Genomic DNA, 23,297 nt, shown 5'->3' on the forward strand with positions numbered 1-23,297 from the left:
TTCCATTTTCTCCGTATTATCAGCAAACCATGGGTATTGTTGGTCTTTTTAACTTCATACTTTGTAGTAGATATGTTGTGATATCTCACATGGTTTCAATTTGCCTTTCCCTAATGACTGTTGATTTTGAATATCCATCCATGTGCTTATTTGCTATCCATATACCTTCTTCTTTATTCACCTCTGTTACCCATTTGTTAACAATGGGGTTGTTTCTTATTGTTGCATTTTGAGAGGTCTTCATAATATATTCTGGACACAAGTCTTTATCAGATATGTGGTTTGTAATTATGTTTCTCAGTGTCTGGTTTGGCTCTTCATTTCTTTAGCACTGTCATTTGAAAAGAAGTTCTTTTTTTTTTTTTTCCTCTTTTGGAGGGAGGGATTAGATTTATTTATTTTAATTTTTCTTTTTAATGGCAGTACTGGGGGTTGAACCCGTGCGCTAAGCATGCTCTCTACCACTAAGCTATACCCACCCCCAAGAAGTTCTTACTTTTGATGAAGTCCAGTTTATGAAGTTTTTTCTTTTATGGATTGTGCTTTTGGTGTTATATCTATCTCAGCAGATCTTTCTAAAGCTAAGATCAGAAAGATTTTTCTCATTTTCTTCTAGAACTTTTATAATTTTGGATCTTATGTGTAGTTCAGTCATTAATTTTGAGTAAATTTTTGTATATGATGTGAGGTGTATGGATCTATAGTAATTTTTAAAATATGAATATCCATTTGTTCTGGCATCATTTGTTGAAAAGGTTATTTTTCTCTGTTGAATTTTGTCTTTGCACCCTTGTGGAAAATCAGTTGATCCTATATGTGTGGTTCTGTTTTTAGACTCAATTCGATTTTATTTCTTTGTCTATATGTTAATAACCACAGTGTCTTGATCTTTATAATTAATTAGTTTTGATTCAGGAAGTATGTCTTCCAACTTTGTTTTTGTCAAAGTTCTTTTGGCTATGTTAGGTACTTTTCATTTTTGCATAAATTTTAGATGTTTATCAATTTGTACAAAAAAAGTATGCTAGGATTTGTATTGGGATTGTGTTAAGTCTGTGGAACAATGTGAGTAGAATACTGTCTTAATGATACTGAGTCTTTTGATCCGTACAGATGGTATATCACTTCTTTTACTGAAATGTTAGTTTCTCTCAAATGTTTTACAGTTTTCAGTGTGTATGTCTTCTCATATCTATCCCTAAGTGGAGTTATTCTTTAGTTTTGATTTTTGATTAATTGCCGGTATATAGAAATTGAATTGATTTTTTTCTTTTACTATTAATCTTGTTTCCTGCAACTTTGCTAAAACTCATTTATCCTAGCAACTTTTTGTAGATTTTGTAGGTTTTCTACACAAATGATCATTTCATTCCAATGTGGATTCCTTTTATTTCTCTCTTGACTTTCGGTTTTTAGATTTTTATTTGAAATACAGCAAGGCTGTATTCCATCTGCGGTCCCTCCTCACACACACATTTGTTGACTACTTTTAGATTATGTAGCCTTAACATTGTTCTAAAAGTCAGAGCCATAGAAGATGTGTCTCAAAGGAGTCACTCCCCTCCTTTTTGTCATATTCCTGGCTCCCCATCTCTATACTCTGTTCCCACACAGCTTATAAATTCAACCTTTAACCTTGCTTAATTCATAATGTTCATACTTTGAGTCTTTCCCTCCTCTCATTCCATCATTTTTCTTCAAAGTAGATGCCCCACAAATTTTACCAAAAGTGTAGAAGTTCTTCATAAAACTTAGAACACAGTAACAGACAACATTAAAGATCTGGCAATTTGATAAAAGGAATTCATGAACCAGGCTTCATGAATTTTCTAAAAGTATGTTTATATTGGGTGTGTGTATTTATGAATTTCTTTTTCTGGAGCTAGATTCCATAACTTTCATCATGTTTCAGAAAAGTTTATTTAAATAAAAAAAGATAAGGTAAGAATGCCTTTAGAATGAATGAGTTTGGGTCTGACCAGTATAAAGGCTGGTTAGTGGGCCTCTTGTCTTCTGAATCTTTTCTACCTTTTGAAGATAACGTTTTAATTATCCCTTGTAATATGTGACTTCTTTTTGTGGTTAATCTAATTATATGTGTCAACTCAGCACCTGGCACTTGTAAACCTTTTGACTGCTGTTTTGTATCACAGCATCTTAAGGGTTTGAATGCAATTCAGAAATTTCCTCCTAGGTTAAATCTTTTAAAATGGTCTTTATTAAACCTGTTAAAGAATCTTTGGATTCCTGCTGTGTCAAGTCACTAAAAGATTACTCCAGCAGTAAGGGGTAAGGTTATTCAAAGAAGCACATGGGAAAAATTCATATTTGAAAGGGGTCTTTGAGCAGCCTGCCACATGTGGCTCCCTTTTTGGATGTCCCATGTCTGAGAGCAGAGTGTGGTATAGTGCTTAAACCCTTGGGCACTGTACCCATTCTGCCTTGGCTCAGTCTAGGCTCTGCCTTCTACTCGCTGAATGATCTGTTTAGTTTCCCCACCTAGCAAATGAGAATAGCAATTATACCTACCTCATATGCACCTGTTTATTAAACAAGTAAAAGTTAAGTAGAAAAAGACTTAAAAGTAGAAATGTTTCGGCAGCCTTCAGAGCCTCCTCCACCCCCACCTTTGCCCTGTGATGTTGAGTGTGGGTTCCATTGTGGCAGATTTCAGTAAAGGGTGGGTGATGTCGTCACATTCTGAAGTTTAGAAAAAGACCAGAGTGATGGTGTTAATTGTTGCTTATGTCTGTTTAATTGTAATAAGAGTTTTTTTTTTTTTTTTTCTCTACCAAGCCAAACTAGCAAGACGCAGTCAGGAACGAGACAATCTTGGCATGCTGGTCTGGTCGCCTAATCAAAACCTATCAGAAGCAAAATGTAAGTTTCAGAGCACTTTTATTTTCCACCTTTCTTATTTACTGTACACTTTTAAAGTTACCTTTGTAGCTGAAAGTCTCTACATGTGTTACATTTCTCTTACATTTTTAAAGTAAATGATCTAAAGAGTTTGAAAGTGTGTTCCTTATTGTGAGCCATCATAATGGTTTAAAGGTTCTTCAACTGCGTTTCATATCTACTTTTTATTCAGGGTGCTGTACTAGTTAATATTCTAAAATAACTAGAAGGAAAGGTTCAGAGTGGAAAGAAATTTATACTGCAGAATATAACTCCCTCAGCCGGGAATTTATAGATTTATAAAGATGAAGAGTTTAACAAATTTCTGATTTGAAAGATTGCAAAGTGCAAAAGTGTATTATTGGCAACAAGTTTTATAATGTAGGAGGTCAGCCTCACTGGAAGTAGAACTTTTGAACTGGCCATTTGTTTTATGTGCTTAAAATTTTATTAGAATGAATATTTTCAGCTACCTTGGGTTTTCTTTTAGGGGAGTAGGGTCCTCTAGCTATTAGTAATATTAATTATATTTCCAGAGTTTACTTTTTCAACTTTTCTATCCCCTCTGCTCAAGCGATGCCATTCCAGTCACTTATATCTGACGTGTTGCCTCGAGTCTACTATTTTCAGAGTTTTTGTTTTCTTCATAACTTAAACGAGAGAAGAAAATCCCCCTTTTTGAGAATTTTTCAGTGGGGGCGGTCCATAGATGGAATATATGGGGATTTGTGAACTTAGAAGTCATATGCAAAATTTTTTTTGGTGTATGTATGTTTTCATGGAGAAGATTGGATTTTCAAAGGGCTCCTTGACAAAAATAGGTTAAGAATCAATGCTCTAAAACATAGTAGGACTTACAAAGCCTCATTGGTAAATGCTGGACAGGAAATTAACATTGTCAGTGAAGGCTGGAACTTAGGCTTTGATCAGGATTTCTCAAATTGTGTTTTGCAGTATTAAAACTAGGTGCTAACAGGTTTCCACTACAAGTAAGTGTTAGAGATGATGCATATTAAATATTCTCTTGTATATTCAACATCTGTGTTTGCATGTATAAGGTGCAAAGGGCTCATATGGTAAAGAAACATGTTTAATTTTGACCAAGAAGGATCCTTTTTAAAAATACAGTAACCTCCATGGAACACAGGAAATTCAACTACTGTTGGTAATGCTAAATTTAGCAATAACAGAATAATCTCAGACCAATCTTACTATCAGAGTATCTTAATTTTGCCTCTATCAGGCTATGGCTTGATGAGTTTATCCAGGAGAACAGACTGTCAGGAGGAAGTGTATTTATTGGCATTTCTGATGCCTTTGCTGTTCTAGGGAAAACCTTTTAAGTATTTCCTATATTTTTGTTTGTTATCTTTCCTTTGAGCACTTACAGTAACTTAAAAAAGCCATCTATTCCATTTTTTAACATGCTGTTCTTTCTAACAAAGAGCTGAGAATCTGCCTCTTGTAATTTTTAAAGCTTTGTTTTCCTGAGCTCTGCTAAGTAGGTCTGCTTCCGTATGAGTCTTCTACATGTTCAGTCATCCTGCCTCCTTTACTGACCCCAGTCCAAGTTAAACCTGCCTAATTGCCTGAAGTGTTTTTCAGATGGTTTGATTTTTGGGTCTCTTTTCATCACTGTTGCACTCCTGGATATATGGTCCATTTGGTCACAGTGCCCACCTTAAATTATGGTGCCCAGAACTGAATGTTAATAGTGAGCATTTCAGATCAAAACCACAACTAGGTACCATCTCACACTGGTATGAATAACCATCATTAAAAAGTCCACAAACAATGAATGCTGAACAGAGGGTGTGGAGAAAAGGGAACTCTCCTCTCCCACACTGTTGGTGGGAGCGTAATTTGGTGCAGCCACTATGGAAAACAGTATGGAGGTTCCTTAAAAAACTAAAAATAGAGCTGCCTTATGATCCAGCAGTCCCACTCCTGGGCATATATCCAGAGAAAACTCTAACTCGAAAAAATAATGCACCCCAATGTTTGTAGCAGCACTATTTGCAATAGCCATGTCATTGAAGCAGCCTAAATGTCCATTGATAGATGAGTGCATAAAGAAGATGTGGTGTGTGTGTGTGTGTGTGTGTGTGTGTGTGTGTACACAGTGGAGTACTACTCAGCCACAAAAAAGAATAAAATAATGCCATTTTCAGGAACATGGATGGATCTAGAGATTATCATACTAAGTGAAGTCAGACAAAGGAAAATACCATATAATGTCACTTATATGTGGAATCTAAAAAAAGGACACAAATGAATTATTTACAAAACAGAAACAGACTCACAGATGTAGAGAACACACTTGTGGTTACCAGGGGGAACAGGGGGAGTAGAGGAATAAATTAGGAGTTCAGGATTTGCAGATACTAACTACTATACATAAAATAGATAAACAACAAGGTCCTACTGTAGAGCACAGGGAACTATATTCAATATCTTATAGTTACCTATAGTGAAAACGAATATGAAAAAATATGTATGTATAACTGAATCTCAGTATACTGTACACCAGAAACTAATACAACATTGTAAATAATTATACTTCAATTAAAAAAAAGAGTAGTGAGCATTTGTTGAGCCTTTATGCCAACCATGTAATAAAATGCTTTCCATGTTCTATGTCATTCAATCTTTACAGTAACCTTGAAGGAAGTTTTTGTCCCCATTTTACAGATGGCATTCCACAATTCAAAGAGGGTTGTGAAACAAACACAGTCAGTGGTGGAGCCAGCAGTGTCAAGTTTGCTGACTCTTCACCCTGGACATGCTCTCAACGTGTCCCTCAGGTTGAGTTCATCAGTCTCCGTCCTTTCTTCATTTCAGTCACTTTCCTTCTGTTACGACAGTTCAAGATTATACTAGTGCCTCTTGCTCTTATTCTGTTACCTGTTGGAATCTTTCAAGTCAGAGTATTATTTTATGTTTTCAAGACCTAGAAGAAAAGAGCAGAATATGAAAAATTAATAGATTTTTTAAATAATGGTTTTGCCTAAAATAGATTTGTAGTTTTAATGTAAGTCTTGCCAGTAGAGATAAAAACTTTATATTCTTAAAACCAATCTACAAGTAACATTTATATATTGTTGAAAGTTCAGAAGACACAGAAGAGTATAAACAAGAGACAGTTCACCCATATTTCTTTATCCAGAGATAGCTATTGTTAAACAATTTGGAGTGTTTTTCCAGTCCTTTTTTCCCTCTGTGCATGTTTATATAAGTGAGATGATGGTATTTCTATATATGTGGGTGTCCATTGTCTTCCTGGACATTGACCTAAGCATTTCTTACCTTGCTAGACCACTAAACAGTGCTGCAGCAAACATTTGAAATAACCATGTAATATTCTATCATATGTATATATCAGTGTATTTAATCATTATTCTATTAAAAATTTAGGTTGTTTCTAATTTGTTGCTATTGTAAAAGAAGGTGGTAGTGAAAAACTGAATCACAGAGCTTTGTTCTCTTTTTCTTTTTGGTTACGTTTTTAGTATTTTCTTAACATTTATCCCTAGAAGTGGAATTGTGGGTTGATGAGAATTTGCTTAACTGCTCAGGTGGGAAGATACGAACGTAGCCCTTGATGTGAGTCAGGTTCCTTTTGTGGAGCTCTGAGAGTCATACTTGTGACTGATAGTCTCATCACAGTTAGGCCTTGAAATGAAATCACAGTTCAAACAAGAACACACAGTTTGTTCTCTCTGCCATCTGTCGTTTCTCCCTCAGTTTCCCTCCCTCCCAGTATATAGGCAAAAGAGAAGTCTTCCCATTTGCCTTTCTGATTTATTTTCAGAGAATGTGGAAGTCTTGGTTGCCCATCGTTCGCTCTGACGTCATGTAGAGAGGATACGTGAGACCCCTGTAGACTTCCGGTAGATGTTCCGGTAGATGTCCGGTAGATGTCACACCGTGTGACGGTGTCTGTGAGCCCTGGCCTTTCCTGTGTTGGCTTCCTTCTTCTGAAGTAACAGCTTAGAGTTCTGCTTCTTAGGGTTACTGCAAGTTTACAGAATTATTTGTGTTTATAAAAATAAATGCTTTTGTAGAAATTTCAAACTATACGGAAAATATATAATATAGACAATTAAAGCTCTCTTACGGCGGGGAGAGTATAGCTCAGTGGTAGAGTGCGTTCTTAGCGTGCCCGAGGTCCTGGGTTCAATCCCCAGTACCTCCTCTAAAAATAGATAAACAGACTTAATCCCCCCCTGCCAAATAATGCATATGCAATTAGTGAAAAATACCCCGTGTCTCCCAAGTTAACCGCCGTTATGTTAATTTTCTGAGTGTCTGTTAGTCCTTATAAACTTACTGTGCTTTTTTTTTTAATGGTGGTATAATATAGGTGTTTCATAGTTTAAGCGTTTCTAAACAGTGCTGCAGTGAACCTCTTTGAAGGGAATTTGCTAGGTCAAATGGTACCTAGATTTTTCTGTGTTTCTTCTAAGGAGTTGTATGAGTGTGCCTGTTTTCCAAAACCTCCCTAGAACTTGAGTATATATATTTTTTTCTCTCAAGAATTTTTTTCAAAAAATTATTTTTAATTGTGGTGGAATACAACATAAAATTTACCATCTTAACCATTTTTAAGTGTACAGTTCAGTTGTATTAATTACATTCACACCAGCCTCCAGAACTCTTTTCATCTTGCAAAACTGAAACTCTGTTCCCATTAAAGAACAGTTCTGCATCACCCCTTCCCCAGCGTCTGGCACCCACCATTCTGCTTTCCCACTCAGTGAGTTTGACCCCTCTAGGTGCTTTGTGTAAGTGGGGTTGTAGAGGATTTGCTTTTTGTGACTGGTTTGTTTCACTTAGCAAAATGTCCTCAAGACTCGTCCATGTTGTAGTGTGTGTCGGAATTTCCTCATTTTTATGGCTGAACAATATTCCATTGTATGGATAGACTAGACCATATTTTGTCTGTCCATTCATCTGTTGATGGACACTTGGGTTGTGTCCACGTTTTGGCTTTTGTGAATAATGCTGCTGTGAACATCGGTGCACAGATATCTCTTTGAGACCCTGCTTTCAGTTCTTTTGTGTATATACACAGGAGTGGGTTTGTGCTGGATTTGGTAATTCTGTTTTTTAATAAGTTAATTAAGTAATTTTGTTGGGGGTGGTTAGATTTACTTATTTATTTATTTTTAGAGGAGGTGCTGGGGATTGAACCCAGGACTTTGTGTGTGCTAAGCATGTGCTCTACCACTTGCTATACCCTCCCCACCCCGTTATTAAATTTTTTAAGAATTGACATACCATTTTCCACAGAAGCTGTATCATCTTACATTCCCACCAATAGTGCACAAGAGTTCCAATATCTCCACATCCTTGTCAACACTTGTTATTTTTTGTTCTACTTTGATAGTAGCCATCCTAATGGATATGAAATGGTATCTCATTGGGTATTTTTTTTTTTCCAACTTAGCTGAACTGATAGGAAAGGATTTCATTAATTATTAATAAGGTTGAGCATCTTTGTATTTTGACCTTTTAATTCTACAAATAGCCTTATTTTTTGTTTTGTTTTTTTAATTGTGTTTAGTTAAATGTATCCATCTTATTTGTGGCTTCTAGAATACTGTCATGCAGACATATATATCTGTGTTTCTTCTGTTCGCCCTCCTTCCCCTCCCTCTTTATTTACATCATTGTTATGTCTGCAGTTACTGAATTCTTTCCCACTTCACTTACATTAAACTCATTTATGTACATTGGTCTATATCTGGACTCTCGATTTTGTTTCACTGATCTATCTGTTGGTTCCTGATTTGGTACCATTTCAGTTCTTTTTTGTGTTCTTGGCTCATATGTTTATTATGGGTGAATCTTAGGCTTGTATCAAGTTCTCTCCAGAAGTATCTTTATTGGGGTTATAGTGGATTTGAGTTTATTTAGTGAGAGTTGGTTTCATTTATATTTTTACTGAGCAGTTTTGTGTGCCTGGTAGTGTATCATAAGTGAAGGATTCTGGAGGCTTATATTCTAATGGAGAAAGAGGAGGGAGAGGAACATGTAAACAAATAATTTGTGTTTGCTTTAGTCCAACTTTTCCTCTTAAATAGTTGCAAACAGTGGAGGCTTAGAGAAGTTAAGTCAAATGTTTATGGTCCCTCAGCTAGTTAGTAGCCAAATTTGGGCTAGATCTCTGGTCTCCAGACTGCGTTTATTACACACTTTTGCCTTCGTGTAGATTTAATAAACTATAATTAAATAACATAAAGCATTACTGATATTACACTAGTTGCTTTGGGCCGTGTCTAAGTAAAACTTCTTTAAAGAAAGATAAAGCTTATGGAGTATGCCTGGAAAATGTGCCTTGTAGAGACACATTTCATGTAGAGGACACGTAAACAATTCCAGGTAGCGTAGATGAGGACAGTAGGATTTAGACGGTGTTATATTACGTTACGGTGGAAATTACATGATTAAACAAAGACATGGTATTTAGGGGACAAAGGAGGTTAAATCATTTGGTGGAATCTGGAGGTTGGGCAGACAGTAAGAGAAACTGAAAAATGTTCACTAATTGGAGGAGAGGATAATTGATTCTTACATTATTTTAACTCAGGCATCTCCTATGCACTCTTAGTATATCTTCCTGGGTAGAAACAAGCATTGAAAACAGTTAACATTTGGGTAGAATTTTGAGGAATGAATGAGTTGGCTGCCTGGACCAGAGACAAAAATGCACCTGGAAAGAGAAAGGAAAGAAGAAAGCACAGGCGTGAAGATGCTGGAGGAAACAGTGCTTTATTATAGAGACCTGCCTCCTGGCTGTGATACACGTTGTACTTGGGAAAGTGAGCAGCAATGAAACTGGAAAGGCAGACTTCTTAAAGGGATGAGGATTTTTGAGGGACTTTTAGCTAGAAGCAATATATTTACATTAGAAAGCTCTTGACAGCCCTGTGGTTTGGAGGCCAGCTGGGACTGGAGGCGGTAAGTGCTGGTGCAATTCCAGGTGAGAGAAGTTGATGCCCTTACTGGGCCATTGCTATTACAGGGGGGCTTGATGGAGATGTAGGGAGTCAAAGCAGCAATGTCAGGAGTGCTTGAACTTGCTCAAAGGAGGCGGAGATCAGAGGAGTGTGGGGTTAGGTGGGTGGTCCTGGTGGCCTTTAACCTGCCTTTAAAGCAGGAGGCTGTTACCTCTAGGTGCAGTTGAATTTTTACTGAAGATACCTGCTAGGCATTTGTCTCTGTGATAGACGTCCTCTCCCCGTGGGTTCTGCACCCTGTCGCCATTATGATGTGTACAGCTGCCCCTGCGTGGGTGCCTTCCTCTGCTCCCATCCTCCCCACCTATTCCAGGCTGTCCTCCCTTGGTGACTCCCTCCTCATCCCACTTGGTTCACTCCTAGATGTCTGCCTTGCCCGTCCTAACAGCTCTGGGGCAGGCCTCTCTCTGCGGGGACGCTGCTGCCCTGGTGAGTACAGTGCACTCTTCCTGGTCCCCTCTGGCTCCTGCACTTCCCTGGGTGGACCCGCCAGGGCTTGGGCTTTGTGAAGAGAAGCACTTGTAGGTTAGCAGAACCAAGTAGACACGTTTGTTGCAAGAAGTCTCAAACGGTTGTTTTACTAGGTAGTCTTATCTTTGAAGTGTATGTGGAGTTTGACCACATCTTATTCCCAGTCTGGCTCATGTTACTGTGTTAAGGAAAACAAAAAAGTTTATCAAAGCAGGCATGGTTAAATGTAATACAGAACTGTGGCCGGGGAGAATTCTTAGAAGGAAGTTTTAGGAGAGAGGATAGGTTAGGAAAGGGAATAATCTGAGGATGACTTTTTACTGTCTGATTCTCGTTAAGGTAGAGCTTGAAAGAGGTGCACTGGAGCTCGTGGGGGGCGGGGTACCACCATGCACACCGTGGAGTTTTCCTGAGGAAACTTGCCTTGGGCGTAGAGGGTAGCAGTGTAAACTTGGCTGTTGGGAAACAGTAAAGCCATGGTGTTGCTCATTATGCATCACGTACTGTGTAGGTTATATAATCAGTGTCTCTGCAGATATTCAAGGGATTGCATTTTGTTTCTATTTTATAAAGATGAAGAGAAACTGGTACAGTGATCAGAAGCACTGTTCCTCGTACTGAAATAGACAAAGATGGAAAACATTAGCTGTGCCTGAGACAACCAGGCTGGGTGATTTTTTTTAAAAGCTGACTGGCTGTTAACTATAAAGAAAAAAACTAACACATATAACATGATAGACATGGAATTTAAAATTGTGTCAAAAGGCAAGTCAGATAAACAACAAAGTCCTACTGTAGAGCGCAGGGAACTACGTTCAATACCTGTACTAGCCTACAATGAGAAAGACTATGTGAAGAAATATATGTATGTGTATGTAGAACTGAATCACTGCTGTACGCTAGAAATTAACTCAGCACTGTAAACTGTACTTTTTCTTTTTTAGCAAGTCAAGTTAGAGATTTTAAAATAAGTTTTAGCTTTCTTGGAATGAGAACCCTCATTAGACCTACAACATTTGCAAAAGTTGTTTCTACGTTGTCATTTGGCTTCAGTACACATTTTCAAGATTATATTATGTATGAAAACTTCATAGATACATAGATATGTGTATATATATAGATTCATACATATGTTTAAAGTTTCATAGACATATACAGTAAATGTCAGGAGCCTCTATTCAGAACTTTCCAGTTCACCATAGATGAAAGTCAGAAGACCTGATAGCTGCCACAAGGCCCTGTGCAGTCTGGCCCCACTCCCGCCACTTACTTTAGTCTCTGAAAGCCAGTGAGCGGAGGAGCTGGACGTGTGTTTAGTTCGGTGCCACTCCTCTGGCGGCGAGTGGTGGGTGTGCAGTCAGGTACTGTCCAGTGAGAAAATGATGGGGGTATGGACACTTTTTTGTATGGAGATTTGCAAAAATAGGCTTTTTTTTTAAAGTACAGTTTACAATGTTGTGTCAGTATCTGGTATACAGCATAATAGTTCAGTCATATGTATACATACATACATTCCTTTTCATATTCTTTTTCATTGTAGGTTACTATAATATATTGAATATAGTTCCCTGTGCTCTGCAGTAGAAACTTGTTGTTTATCCATTTTATAGATAGTAGTTAGTATCTGCAGATCTTGAACTCTCAGTTTATCCCTTCCCACCCCCTTTCCGCTTTGGTAACCATAAGTTTGTTTTCTATGTCTGTGAGTCTCTTTCTGCTTTGTAAATAAGTTCACTTGTGTCATTTTTTTTAGATTCCTCATATGAGTAATATCATATAGTTTTTTTCTTTCTCTTTCTGGCTTACTTCTTAGTATGACAGTCTCCAGGTCCATCCATGTTGCTGCATACGACATTGTTTTATTCTTTTTAATGGCTGAGTAGTATTCCATTGCATAAATATACCAGATCTTCTTTATCCAGTCATCCGTTGGTGGACATTTAGGTAGTTTCCATGTCTTGGCTATTTTATATAGTGCTGTGAATGCTGGGGTGCATGTATCTTTTTGAATTAGAGTTCTCTCCAGATCTATGCCCAGGAGTGGGAGTGCTATAGTTTTTTAAGGAATCTCACACAGTTTCCTATGGTGGCTGCACCAAACTACATTTCCACCAACAGTGTAAGAGGGTTCCCTTTTCCTCACACCCTCTCCAGCAAAAAATAGACTTTTTGGCTATTTGTTCTGACACTTGGGTCACCTGGAACCCTCTAACATTTTCTTCTTTGCCACTTACCTTTCAATGACCATTATTTTACTCAGTAATTAGGAGTGACTGTGCATGTGCCAGGCACTGGAGGGACACAAGGGTGAGCCACCTGACAGGTCCCCGCCCGGATGCAGCTTACAGTCTGATGGGTGGGTTGTATGTGTGCTGATAAGAGGGAAGATTGTACTTAGATTTCACACCTGTTCTTTGCCTGGAGTATGTGCAGATGTAGTGATAGGATAAGCCAATGTTGGCACCACATGCTGACACCACATGCCAACAGAGGAGTTTTCAGCTTTTTATAAAAAAATGGCTATCAGGTTTTGGAGTTTGTGATTAAAATTATGTTTTTAAGGATGTAAAAACTACTTTTTAAAAATCATTTTTATTCTCTTAAGTGCTCTAGAGTTAACTAAAATGTGTAAAACTTACTAGAAGAGACAGAACTGAATTTACAGACTATAGTGGAAGCCCTCCATTAAAAATCAAGTATTACTTTACCCTTTAGTCATGTCAGTGTGTCTTACCTTCATCCTTTTAAATTTAAAAAATGTCGTTTTTCAAAGTTACCACAATTTAGCCTTTCTGTTTACAATGGACATTTGTTTTCAGTTTTTTAATACTGCATCTATTACTCCTGGGAACGTCCTTTGACTGCTTTCTGAGGTCCATCCACAGTACAGATGTGCGGTTCTGAGAAGTCGATGCCAAATCATTTTCCAGAGTGAAATGCTCACTGTAATTGTTCAGTGTTCTCTCCAGTGTGTGTTATTTATTGTTGGACTTAACGCATTTTAGACTGTCCGGGGAGTATTGCATTGTTTCTCATACCAGGGAATTTTTCTGTTTTTGTTGGGAGTGATAGTGACATTGTGGTTCTGTCAAAAATATGTCCACATTTTTAAAAAGATGGATATTAATATATATGATATATATATGATATATATATGATATATATATATGACATATATATATATATAAATACACATATGTATGGATGAAATAACTGAGATTTACTTTAAAATTCTTCAACAGATTTTGGGTCAGTTGGCCTGATTGGACACAGAGTAAAGTACTGTTTCAATGTTAAATTTACTGTTCTGTTGTTACATAAGAGAATATATCTACTCTTAAGAAACATATGCTAAGTATTTAAGAGTGCAGGACCATCATGTATGGCACTCTCAAATGGTTCAGAAAAGTAGCTACACGTACACATACAAGCTTGTTTTTATTATTAAAAATAATCTGTAATTCCTTCACCTTTTGTCACTTTGGATGTAACCACTGTTAAAATTTTGCTTTCATGTCTTTTCTGTGTGCTTGTGTGTCCTCTGATTTTAAGCACAAATGGGTCATAATGTATATAATAGTTTTTCAACTTAACTTTTCCTGTGATTAAAAATTAAACTGAGTTTTGGTTCTAAATAATATCATATAGCTTAATTTATTTAACCATGTCCCTATTCTTGGACACTTTTTTTTCCCCAACTTTTTCCCTCCTGCCAGTAACATATGAGTAAGCAGGAATTTACTGTATGTTTTTCCAGTAGACAAGAAAGCCATCCTTGATTCAGCCAATTGGGTTTCCCATTTGAACTCTTTCCTAGTTCTTTTTCTCTGGCATGTACAGAATTAATGACTTATGTGATTATTTCTCTGTGGCCAGACTGACTTCTATGAAGGCAGAGACTCTTTTTAAATCATGGCTATATAAGCAGTACTAGGCACACAGTAGGTCTAAAAGATACATTAAATCAGTGGAGAATAATTAAATATAAGACATATTAGTTTATGATAAAATATCACTTTCTGCAACCTCCTTTGAAAGCTCAGTTTATCTTTACTGGATAAAGAACCCCCCCCAACAAGATTCAAGCACTGACAGTGGGAAGACCTGCCCCCTCCCAACAAACACGCCCCCCATATTCTCACTGTCCCACTATGTAGTTTAGCTTTCATTTCTGGAGCTAGAGGAACCGGGGCCCGCAGAGAAGTGTTTGTCTAAAGTCCTTGGTGGGCAGGGCTTCCTGTAGCTGCCTCCCTGTGTGCCTCTCTTGGTCTCACTGGGGACCACTCTCTCCTGTGTCTCGTACGCGAATGGATTGTACTGAGGAAAGACAGTTGTATATATAGTTGAAAGAGGCAGGGTTAAAGGACAGATGTCCCTATGAAGTGATATTTGTGGGCAAGTCACTAGGATTTGCAGACAGTTAAGTCCTTCTTCTGACCTTCCTCCATGGTCATAAGCCCTCAGCGGGAGGTGGACTTGAAATTGGTAATTTAAATAAGAACCTCTTTAGTCACTGAGAGGAAAATTTTTTTGCATGATTGAAATTCACAACTCACAAATTCACAAACCTCATTTTATATAGCAGTAACATAAAAAGCACATTCCTGTTTCTGTTGTTCTGATATTGTCATAATCTTTTTAATGCCAAACACTTAAAATTTTGTGCTTGTTCAGATGGGGTTTTTTAAATCACATTAAATGGGGAATGCTCTTTACACATTAACATTACTCTAACTCATTGATTCTCAAAACTGGCCCATCACAATCACCTGGGAGCATTGTGAAAACCAACCAAAAACATCAGTAGTGCATGAGATTTTTTCCCTTGATCTAAGTGTGAGAATTCACCCTGCTGTGTCCTTAGGTATGTGCTTGTCTCTACACGTGTTATATTTTGTAAAAACTACATGTATGCATAAAGTTTATGCATACATCCATGCACACGTGTGTGTATATGTATACACTTACACATACAGAACAGGCTGGAGCTCAAGAGCCAGCATTTTAAAGACATTTACCCCATGATTCTCATCAGTCAGGACTGGGGACCGCTGAACCGGAGCACAGCGCTGAGGGGGCTCAGGGACTGGGTTCGGTTTCTCTTGTAAATTCATTCTGAGGTTGGAAATTGCTGCACCCCTTCTTTCTAGTTGAATCCCACAAATGTTTATGAAGGAGTTAATCTTAATAATACTTTACAATTACACATTTTGACTTCTACTTCGTGTTTTCATACAAAGAATACGAAGTATTTATATGTATATATTTATACACACACACACACACACACACACCACACACACACACACACATTTTTATACAAAGTATTTATAAAATACTTCCTATCTTATGGATGACTAATGGGTTTAGCCTGAAAGTTCCTGATAGAAACTAAGGACTTTGACTCCTGGTCCGGGGCTCTTTCTGCTGTGAGATTATAGGTGAATTGAGGGCTAGTCTTTTTCCCACCTACCCCACCCCCCTTTAATGTCAGGGGATATAGCCTTTAATTGCAGGAGACACAGACCTTGTTTTGAGCATGGTCCTTCCTTCAGCTCGTATACATAAAGCCAAACAGGGAGAGCAAACAGAACTACTTTGAGTGCACAGTTGCCCCTGTGGGCCTCAGTCATCAAGTAAGTGACTTGCTGTGAAGAAGATGCAGGAGGGTCGCGTGTCACCACGTGATCTTACCCTTTACTGTAGACTTGGGATACTTTAAAGAAGAAAGGTGGTTATTGCTTTGATTAGTCACAGCTAAATGTCATTCTAGTGGTGATCAGTTTTTAAAATATGGGAGAGGCTACGCCTATCTGGAGAACACACAAGTGTGTGAGTACTGGAGTAAAGGGGAGGCATGCTCTTATCTTTTTATTGGAAAAAATCTTTAATGCAGCACACAAAAAAGTTTAAATTTAACATTTAAATGTTTAAAATATTGCTCATGAAATGTTAGCCATGGAAGATAAGTCTTAAGTCAGTCTACTCGTACACTGAAAAAGGAAACGAAGGCACAGACAGGCAGGGGAAGAACTTCTCCAGAGCCGTGTGGGTTGATGCTGGACAAGGGGGCGGTATAGAGGTGCAGTTTAGGAAGGAGTAGATGCCAGAAGCTGAATTTAAACATTTACAGCTTAGGGTGCTCCTGTTTCTCATTTCCACTTGTGTCTGAGACTGGGCTGGATTTTGTAGAATTAACTGGAGTGCCGGAGGGTGATGGGAGCTTTTTCTGTAAAGTGGGTTTTTAACAAAACTACATTAAGAAATAGCGTTTTCATAAAGGGAGTGTATTTTATTACTGACTAGGGAGGACTGGTTGATTGTATTATACTCCAGCAGTCTTGGTGGCTTACCTGGCTTCCTGTGCCCTCTCCCCTGTCCCTGAGAGACTCCAGGGGATGGTTAAATGTTAACTGTAGTCATGTCTGTGCCCACCAGGGGGCATAATTGCTTTACCTAAATGATTTATGCTCATTTTGATTCTCAGTGATTTACAGTGGTAACTCATTTCTCATTTTAGTAATAAAAGGCGATGCCACGATATTTGCTATAATATCCTTGAAAAATTTTAGCATGCTCATTTTGAGCTGTGAGGGAGAAATTTGTACCATGTTTCCTTTGCAGTGCCTGACGCTACTTATGATGATAAAAAAAATACGTCTTTAAGAAGCTGTACCAAGGCTGTAGCTTTGTCCTCAAGCTACCTTACGGTTGTCAGCCTCTTGCTCTGCATACACTGCAGGATCACAAGGTCTTCCGAGTCTCTGCAGTGTCTGGGCGGGGGAGGGTGAGCTCAGGTTACTGGGGCAGTTTTCTTCTGACCGTTTTGCAGTTGAATTTGAGACTCCTACTCAAGGTGCTGGGCATTTAGGTCATTGAATTAAAACATGAATCTAGAAACAAATGAAGCCTAGCACGAGGCAGCCATTTGCCCGTGGTCCTCAGTTTCCATCTCTTCCTGCATCAACCCCAGTTCTGCTTTCTTCACTTCATTCATGCTGAATAGACTGTTTGCTTTGCCTGGCTCAGCGCTCCGCTGCTGTCACGTGCCCTCTCCCTCGGTCTCCCTCACTCAGGCATGAGGCAGCACGCGGAGTCTGACCCCCGGGTGCTGGGCTCAGACACTCAGAGTATATGTGAGTCCATTGTCTGCTACCTGCCAGCTGGGTGACCTGGCCAAATTGCCTAACTTCTCTGAGCCTCAGTTTCTTCACTTGCAAATGGAAGTGATGATAGAATGGCGGGAGAGGACTAGCAGGCCTTGCATGCCTGCGGTAGTGAATTCTCAGGTGCTGGCTACTGCTGTTACTTCGTGCAGCTGTGGAGTCTTTAGGGAGCTTTCCTTCCTTCATCGTCGTCGCTGTCATTGCTCCCTGGTCGTTTTGCTTTCTCAGACTGTCCCACGTCTCCGCTGTTACTGCATGTATGTAGGTTCTCTTCGGTCCCTGGGTGTTCTTTCAGGCTGCTGCAGGGAATCTTTTTTTTTTTCTTTTGTATTGTGGGCTGCGATTTAACACAGTGCTCTGTACATATTAAGAGCAGTTCAGTACCTGTTGGACGAGGCCTTATGGATTTTGTAACTTTTCTTGACGAGGCTCACACACATTCTGCCTTTATGTGATATTACCCCCAAACATAACTCCCTCACCTGTGCTTTCCACGATGGTGAGCTCTCGTCAAACAGCCAGTGGTGCACCCAGTCCATGCACTTCAGCAGGTCCGCATGACGCGTCTGTCCGTGTCCATCACAGTTTAGGACTGGGTGGTTCTCCCTGGTGGTTCTGCGTTTCACAGTGCTAGAGTGCACATAGCCCTGTGTCTGGCCCCGCTGCCTCAGACCCACAGACCAGGACGTTAGCCAAGATGCCGAAGCGAGCCTGCTCCCAGCGCTGTCCCCTGTGTGCCGGGGAGGCTGGCGAGTCTGATGCCAGGCCCAGCCCGTGACGTGTCCTGGCATTTCCTTAAGCTGCATGGACTTTGCTCATTGCCCTGATCGCGGCTCACTTAATGACTCTGCCCACGGTGGCCCCTCGCCCCAAATTGGGATGGACTCTGGTTAACCTTTAAGCTTCTAGAGCAGATCAGGCTGTCATTGTCCCACACGAGGTGTTGGAACCACCCAGCCCCGCCGGCCACCTCTGAGCTTGTGCTTCTCTAGCTCCCTTCCTGGTCATCCGCTGCCTCTGGCGTCTGGGCCTCCTTGGGTTTCATCAGGGCAGTTGGGAGGAGGTTTTGCTTTTTTGGGTTGCAAGCTCATTTCTGCTTAAGGAAGCCATGTGGGAGGTTTTGAAAAGTGTGCCCTTCCCATTGTCTTCCTGACTCCCCAGCAGCTCCGGGAGGCCATGTGAAGGAGCAGGGCAGGAGGCGGAGAGGGCACTGGGTGTTCAGGACGGTGCTGGTGGCCATGTCCATTTGACGATGACAGGGAACGAGGGCTGGAGATGGTACGGAGTAGGAAGGCGGTAGGAGACAAGGCCTGTCGCAGCATTATTTGTGCACATGGCACTCTGAGTTAGCGCTAGTCCAGAACATTCCATGAGGAGGAGTTCCTACTGTGATGTAGTTTTCAGTTAGGTTAGGTGATGGCCCATATCTACTGATGAGAGCTACTTCCTGGAAGGGTTGAGGAGATTGCTAAAGGTAACAGTCTTAAATGGAGTGCTTATTGCCTGGCAGACACCACTAGCTATGGGTTCATTTTATCAAGAGACGGAGCCAAGATTTCATCTGCGTCTTTCTTACCCCATACCTAACCTGTGTTGCCTTTCTTTTCTTTTTTAATTGAAGTGTGTAGTTGACTTACAATATTGTGTTAGTTTCAGATGTATGGCAAAGTGATTCAGTTACTTTTTTTTATATTCTTTTCCATTATATGTTATTACAAGATAATGAAAATAGTTCCTTGTGTTGTACAGTAAATCCTTGCTGCTTATCTATTTTATGTGTAATAGTGTGTATCTATTAATCCCATACTCCTAATTTATCCCCCCTTTCCCCTTTGGTAACCGTAAGTTCATTTTCTGTCTGTTTCTGTTTTGTATATAGATTCATTTGTATTATTTTTTAGATCCCACGTATAAGTGATATCATATGATATTTGTTGTTCTCTGATTTCAATTAGTATGATCATCTCTAGGTCCATCCATGTTGCTGCAAATAGCAATATTTCATTCTTTTTATGGCTGAGTAGTATTCCATTGTGTGTGTGTGTGTGTGTGTGTGTGTGTGTGTAACAGTTCTTAAACCAGTCATCTGTTGATGGGCACTTGGGTTGCTTCCATGTCTTGGCTATTGTAAATAGTGCTGCCATGAACATTGGGGTGCATGTGTCTTTTCAAATAAGAGTTTTCATCTTTTCTGGGTATATGCTCAGGAGTGGGATTGCTGGATCTTATGGTAGCTCTATTTTTAGTTTTTTAAGGAATCTGCATACTGTTTTCTATAGAGGCTGCACCGATTTCCATTCCCACCAACAGTGTAGGAGGGTTCCTATTTCTCCACACCCTCTCCAGCATTTATTAATTACAGACTTTTTGTTGATATGTGCTGCCTTTCAACTTGCTGGAAAACGAACCTAAGATGTTGACGTTTTGCGTATCACAGCTCCCCCAGCGTTCATTCAGCAAATGTTTGTCTAACCTTTGTTGGACATTGGAGGCAATGAAAAGAATGAAGAATGGTATTTTTGCTAGTGTATATCAGATGGTAATTCTTTTACAAGTTGCAGGGCTCCTCATATATTAGCTATTTCATCGTACTTTCAGGGCATCTGGTGGACATACCAGGCGACAGTAGCAGCTATGATAGAGGTCTTTCTTCCTTTCCTTCAGATTTGAGTCCTCAGGGTGGTCTCCAGGAAAATCTAAAGGATGTGGGATTCTAAAAGCCGCCTTAGTGAGAGTACCTTGCTGTTTACAACACAGCAGATGTTACATCTATCGTGAGCTGCAGCAGTTGGAATCCACTGCTTTAGTCTGTTTTATATTTCCTACCACCAGCTAATTTTTATGTTAAATAACAAAAGAACAGATGAAATAGAAAAAGCATCCCCAAAATGCTCTTGTAATTTTTTCAGGTGACTCTGGTTAGAGACAACGAGGACAAATTCTAATTCTTGAGCAGATACGTCTGCCCCGAGAACTGTGAGCAGGACGGCCCCCGCCTCCCTCATTGAGCCTGTGCAGTTACTTGTTAAAGATCTGGTGACTGTGCACACACCACTCGTTCGTCCTCAGCCGTGTGATAATAATAGCGCCTGGAAACCTGTGTGCTTGCAGAGTTGAGGCTATAGAGCAGAAGTTTGAGGTTCATTTATTGTTCATTCACCAAATATTTACTGAAAGAAAGAACCCTTAAAACAGACTTCCAGGGTTGACCCTCAGTTCACTGTAAGTGGTTTTCTCTCTTCCCCTCCCACGGCCATGACTGAGCGCATCTCGTTACCCAGTTTTCCCTCTGACCTGCGGGCCGACCCCAGGGCCTGCTGTGTGTGTCAGCGTCCAGGTCCCGCCAGGGGGACCCCCCACCTCTCACAAGGCGCTGAAAGGTGTGCAGCCACCCACGCGTGCAGCCGGTGCTGCTCATTAGCTTTTTGTTGTTGTTGTTGTTTTGAAGAATCTTAGAGCATTTTTCTCTTATTTGGCGTAATCTACCCTATTGTGAAGTGATAGGCAAGGCACACACTTTGGAATATTTCCTGTCCCATTTGAAAAATCAACACTTTCAACTTTTGTGACAAACTAAGGGCATTTATTTCATCATTCACTGACTCACAGGTAAATTGGAATTTTACTGTATTCTGAGTGAAGTAACCAGTTTGCGAGTACTTTAGATGTTAAAAAAGGAAATAGAAAACTAGTGTCTTGATATTGAAATGCAACTATATATAGTTACTGTCTGAATTAAATTGACTCTTTTGTCAGTGGGAAAAAGTTTTCCCCTAATCTTAGAATATATGCTGATAAAGGAATTTGAACTCTGTTTTGAAAATGACTTCTTTTTCCTGGACTGGTTGTCAGTTGTACCACAGTTAGGGAGGATGGCTGTGAATAGTTGAACTGCATCCTGAAACGTAGACGCTCTGTCTGACCTTCACTAGGTTCCTTCTGCTCACTGTGTGCACTGAGTCTGTTTTCCCAACTCTAGTTTGGTCCTTGCACCTCTCGGGAGGGTCAGATGTGGGGAAAGGGGCAAAAGCAGGTAGTGGGAATCTGAGTGTTTGCGTCATACAGTTCTGTGCTATTTGTTTTTCCCTTCTGAGCTTGTATTATTTTTGTCATTTGTAAAGAAAAGTCATACACGAATATAAAAAAGTGCTGTTGATTCGTAATCTCTTATTTTTCTGGAAGAAAGACTAGAAAGTGTAGCAAGGAAGTAGATTCGCCTTTGAGGGGTGGCAGCTTCTGGAGTTTGAGTCAGTCAGTTTTCCTTGGTGTTTCCTTCGTGCTTGGACGCTGCCACTTGCCACCTGGTGTCGGAGTCCAAGAGCAGGTGGGAGGCACTGGTTCACACAGTTTCTCTATAAAATTTTTTTAACATAAAAGTAGGTTGCTTGTTTGTCATCCTCAGTAGAGACTAAAATCAAGCCCTCGTTTAATATTTCTTTTTATTTCTAAATATTTTTCAAAGAATCAGAGTAATATTTGTTTATCATAGAATATTTAAGTAGAACCAAGTTTTAAGAAAAGAAAAGAACCATAATCTCACCGTCCAGAGACAGGTTAATTTTTGAGTATATTTCCAGCCATTTCTCAGCGGGCTTCACGTACGTTATGGTCCATGATGGACATATTATGCACTTCTGTTCTGTTGCTCTCCGTTCTTCATTTTCATTCCTGTGCGTGCCCGAAGCGTGTGCACACATACCCTCCTCAGTATTAGTCCTGGTGCCCGTGGACTGACCTCAGTTTGTTTACTGGCCTCTTGTCTTGTTTTTCAGTGGATGAATATATCGCCATTGCTAAAGAGAAGCATGGGTACAACATGGAACAGGTAATGACATGGTTTTCTTTTGGTTAAAAATGGGTTTTTATAGCTAACCTGTTAAATTTTTTTTTCTCTGTATTGGGTAGCGTTGTTTCGTCATTAGCAACTTTCTGGTTGTTACTAGCAGTCCTATACAAGGCTCTGGTCCCCTTCTCACTGCTTGAGATGAGGAGTGGAGGACACTTTGATCTGAAAGGCATCCATGTGTTCCTGCAAGTCTGCAGTGCTGAGGGCGGCAGTGGCCCTTAGGAGCTGGATACTTGGGCGTGATGCTTTCTCATCTGAATATGTGATTTGTTTGTCATTCTTGTCATTGTGTGGTGTTTTTTTCCCCGAGTCATGTTGTTAAGCTCAAACCTACAGTGTTTTCAGTCACTTTCAGGTTACAAAATTTGACTAAGGTTTTCTTTCAAAAATTGTTTAGAGCCAATTAATGGAAAATCTGCAAAATTAAATTTTCTCCACAAGTGTGATGATATCTTACTTCAGCCTTATTTCTAACTACGGGTTTTAAGATAATCACATTCGTTGGATTAGTGCTTCCCTTTGCACTGATCTAGATTTTACAGCCTGTAAATTGCCACAATTTCTTACTTAGCCTAATGACTGAGGGTACCACTGTTTAGATTGCATAGACTTGGGCCCTTTCTTTCAGCCTTGCCCTTACCTTTCATTGTTCGACGCTGGCAGAACTGTTAGGAAAGCCAGTTAACAGTAAGGGAGCTTCAGAATGTTTCAAGGGAAGAAATGTGTGCTGCTCCTTCTCCAGACCGTGATCATGAGCTTCAGAAGGCTGCTCAGGAAATCGATTTTTTGTTCTATTTGGAAAGTGTAAATATTATTGGGTGATTGCTAAATACATTTGTATGAATTTTTAAGGATTTTGGTCTTCAGAATTATGATCATTTCTACTTTAAAACT

General features: G+C 39.6%; 1 protein-coding gene across 1 annotated transcript in view; it reads left to right on the top strand.

Moving 5' to 3' along the window:
• The window catches only part of RCOR1 (REST corepressor 1), a 104,131-nt gene that overhangs the window by 63,075 nt on the left and 17,759 nt on the right, over positions 1–23,297 (top strand). The window contains exons 3-4 of the mRNA XM_072963770.1: positions 2,797–2,880; positions 22,330–22,382. Coding sequence (XP_072819871.1) covers positions 2,797–2,880; positions 22,330–22,382 — 137 coding nt within the window. The remainder of the gene's footprint in view (positions 1–2,796; positions 2,881–22,329; positions 22,383–23,297) is intronic.

The sequence above is a fragment of the Vicugna pacos genome, chromosome 6 (genome assembly GCF_048564905.1).
Source record: "Vicugna pacos chromosome 6, VicPac4, whole genome shotgun sequence".
NCBI classification, from domain to species: domain Eukaryota; kingdom Metazoa; phylum Chordata; class Mammalia; order Artiodactyla; family Camelidae; genus Vicugna; species Vicugna pacos.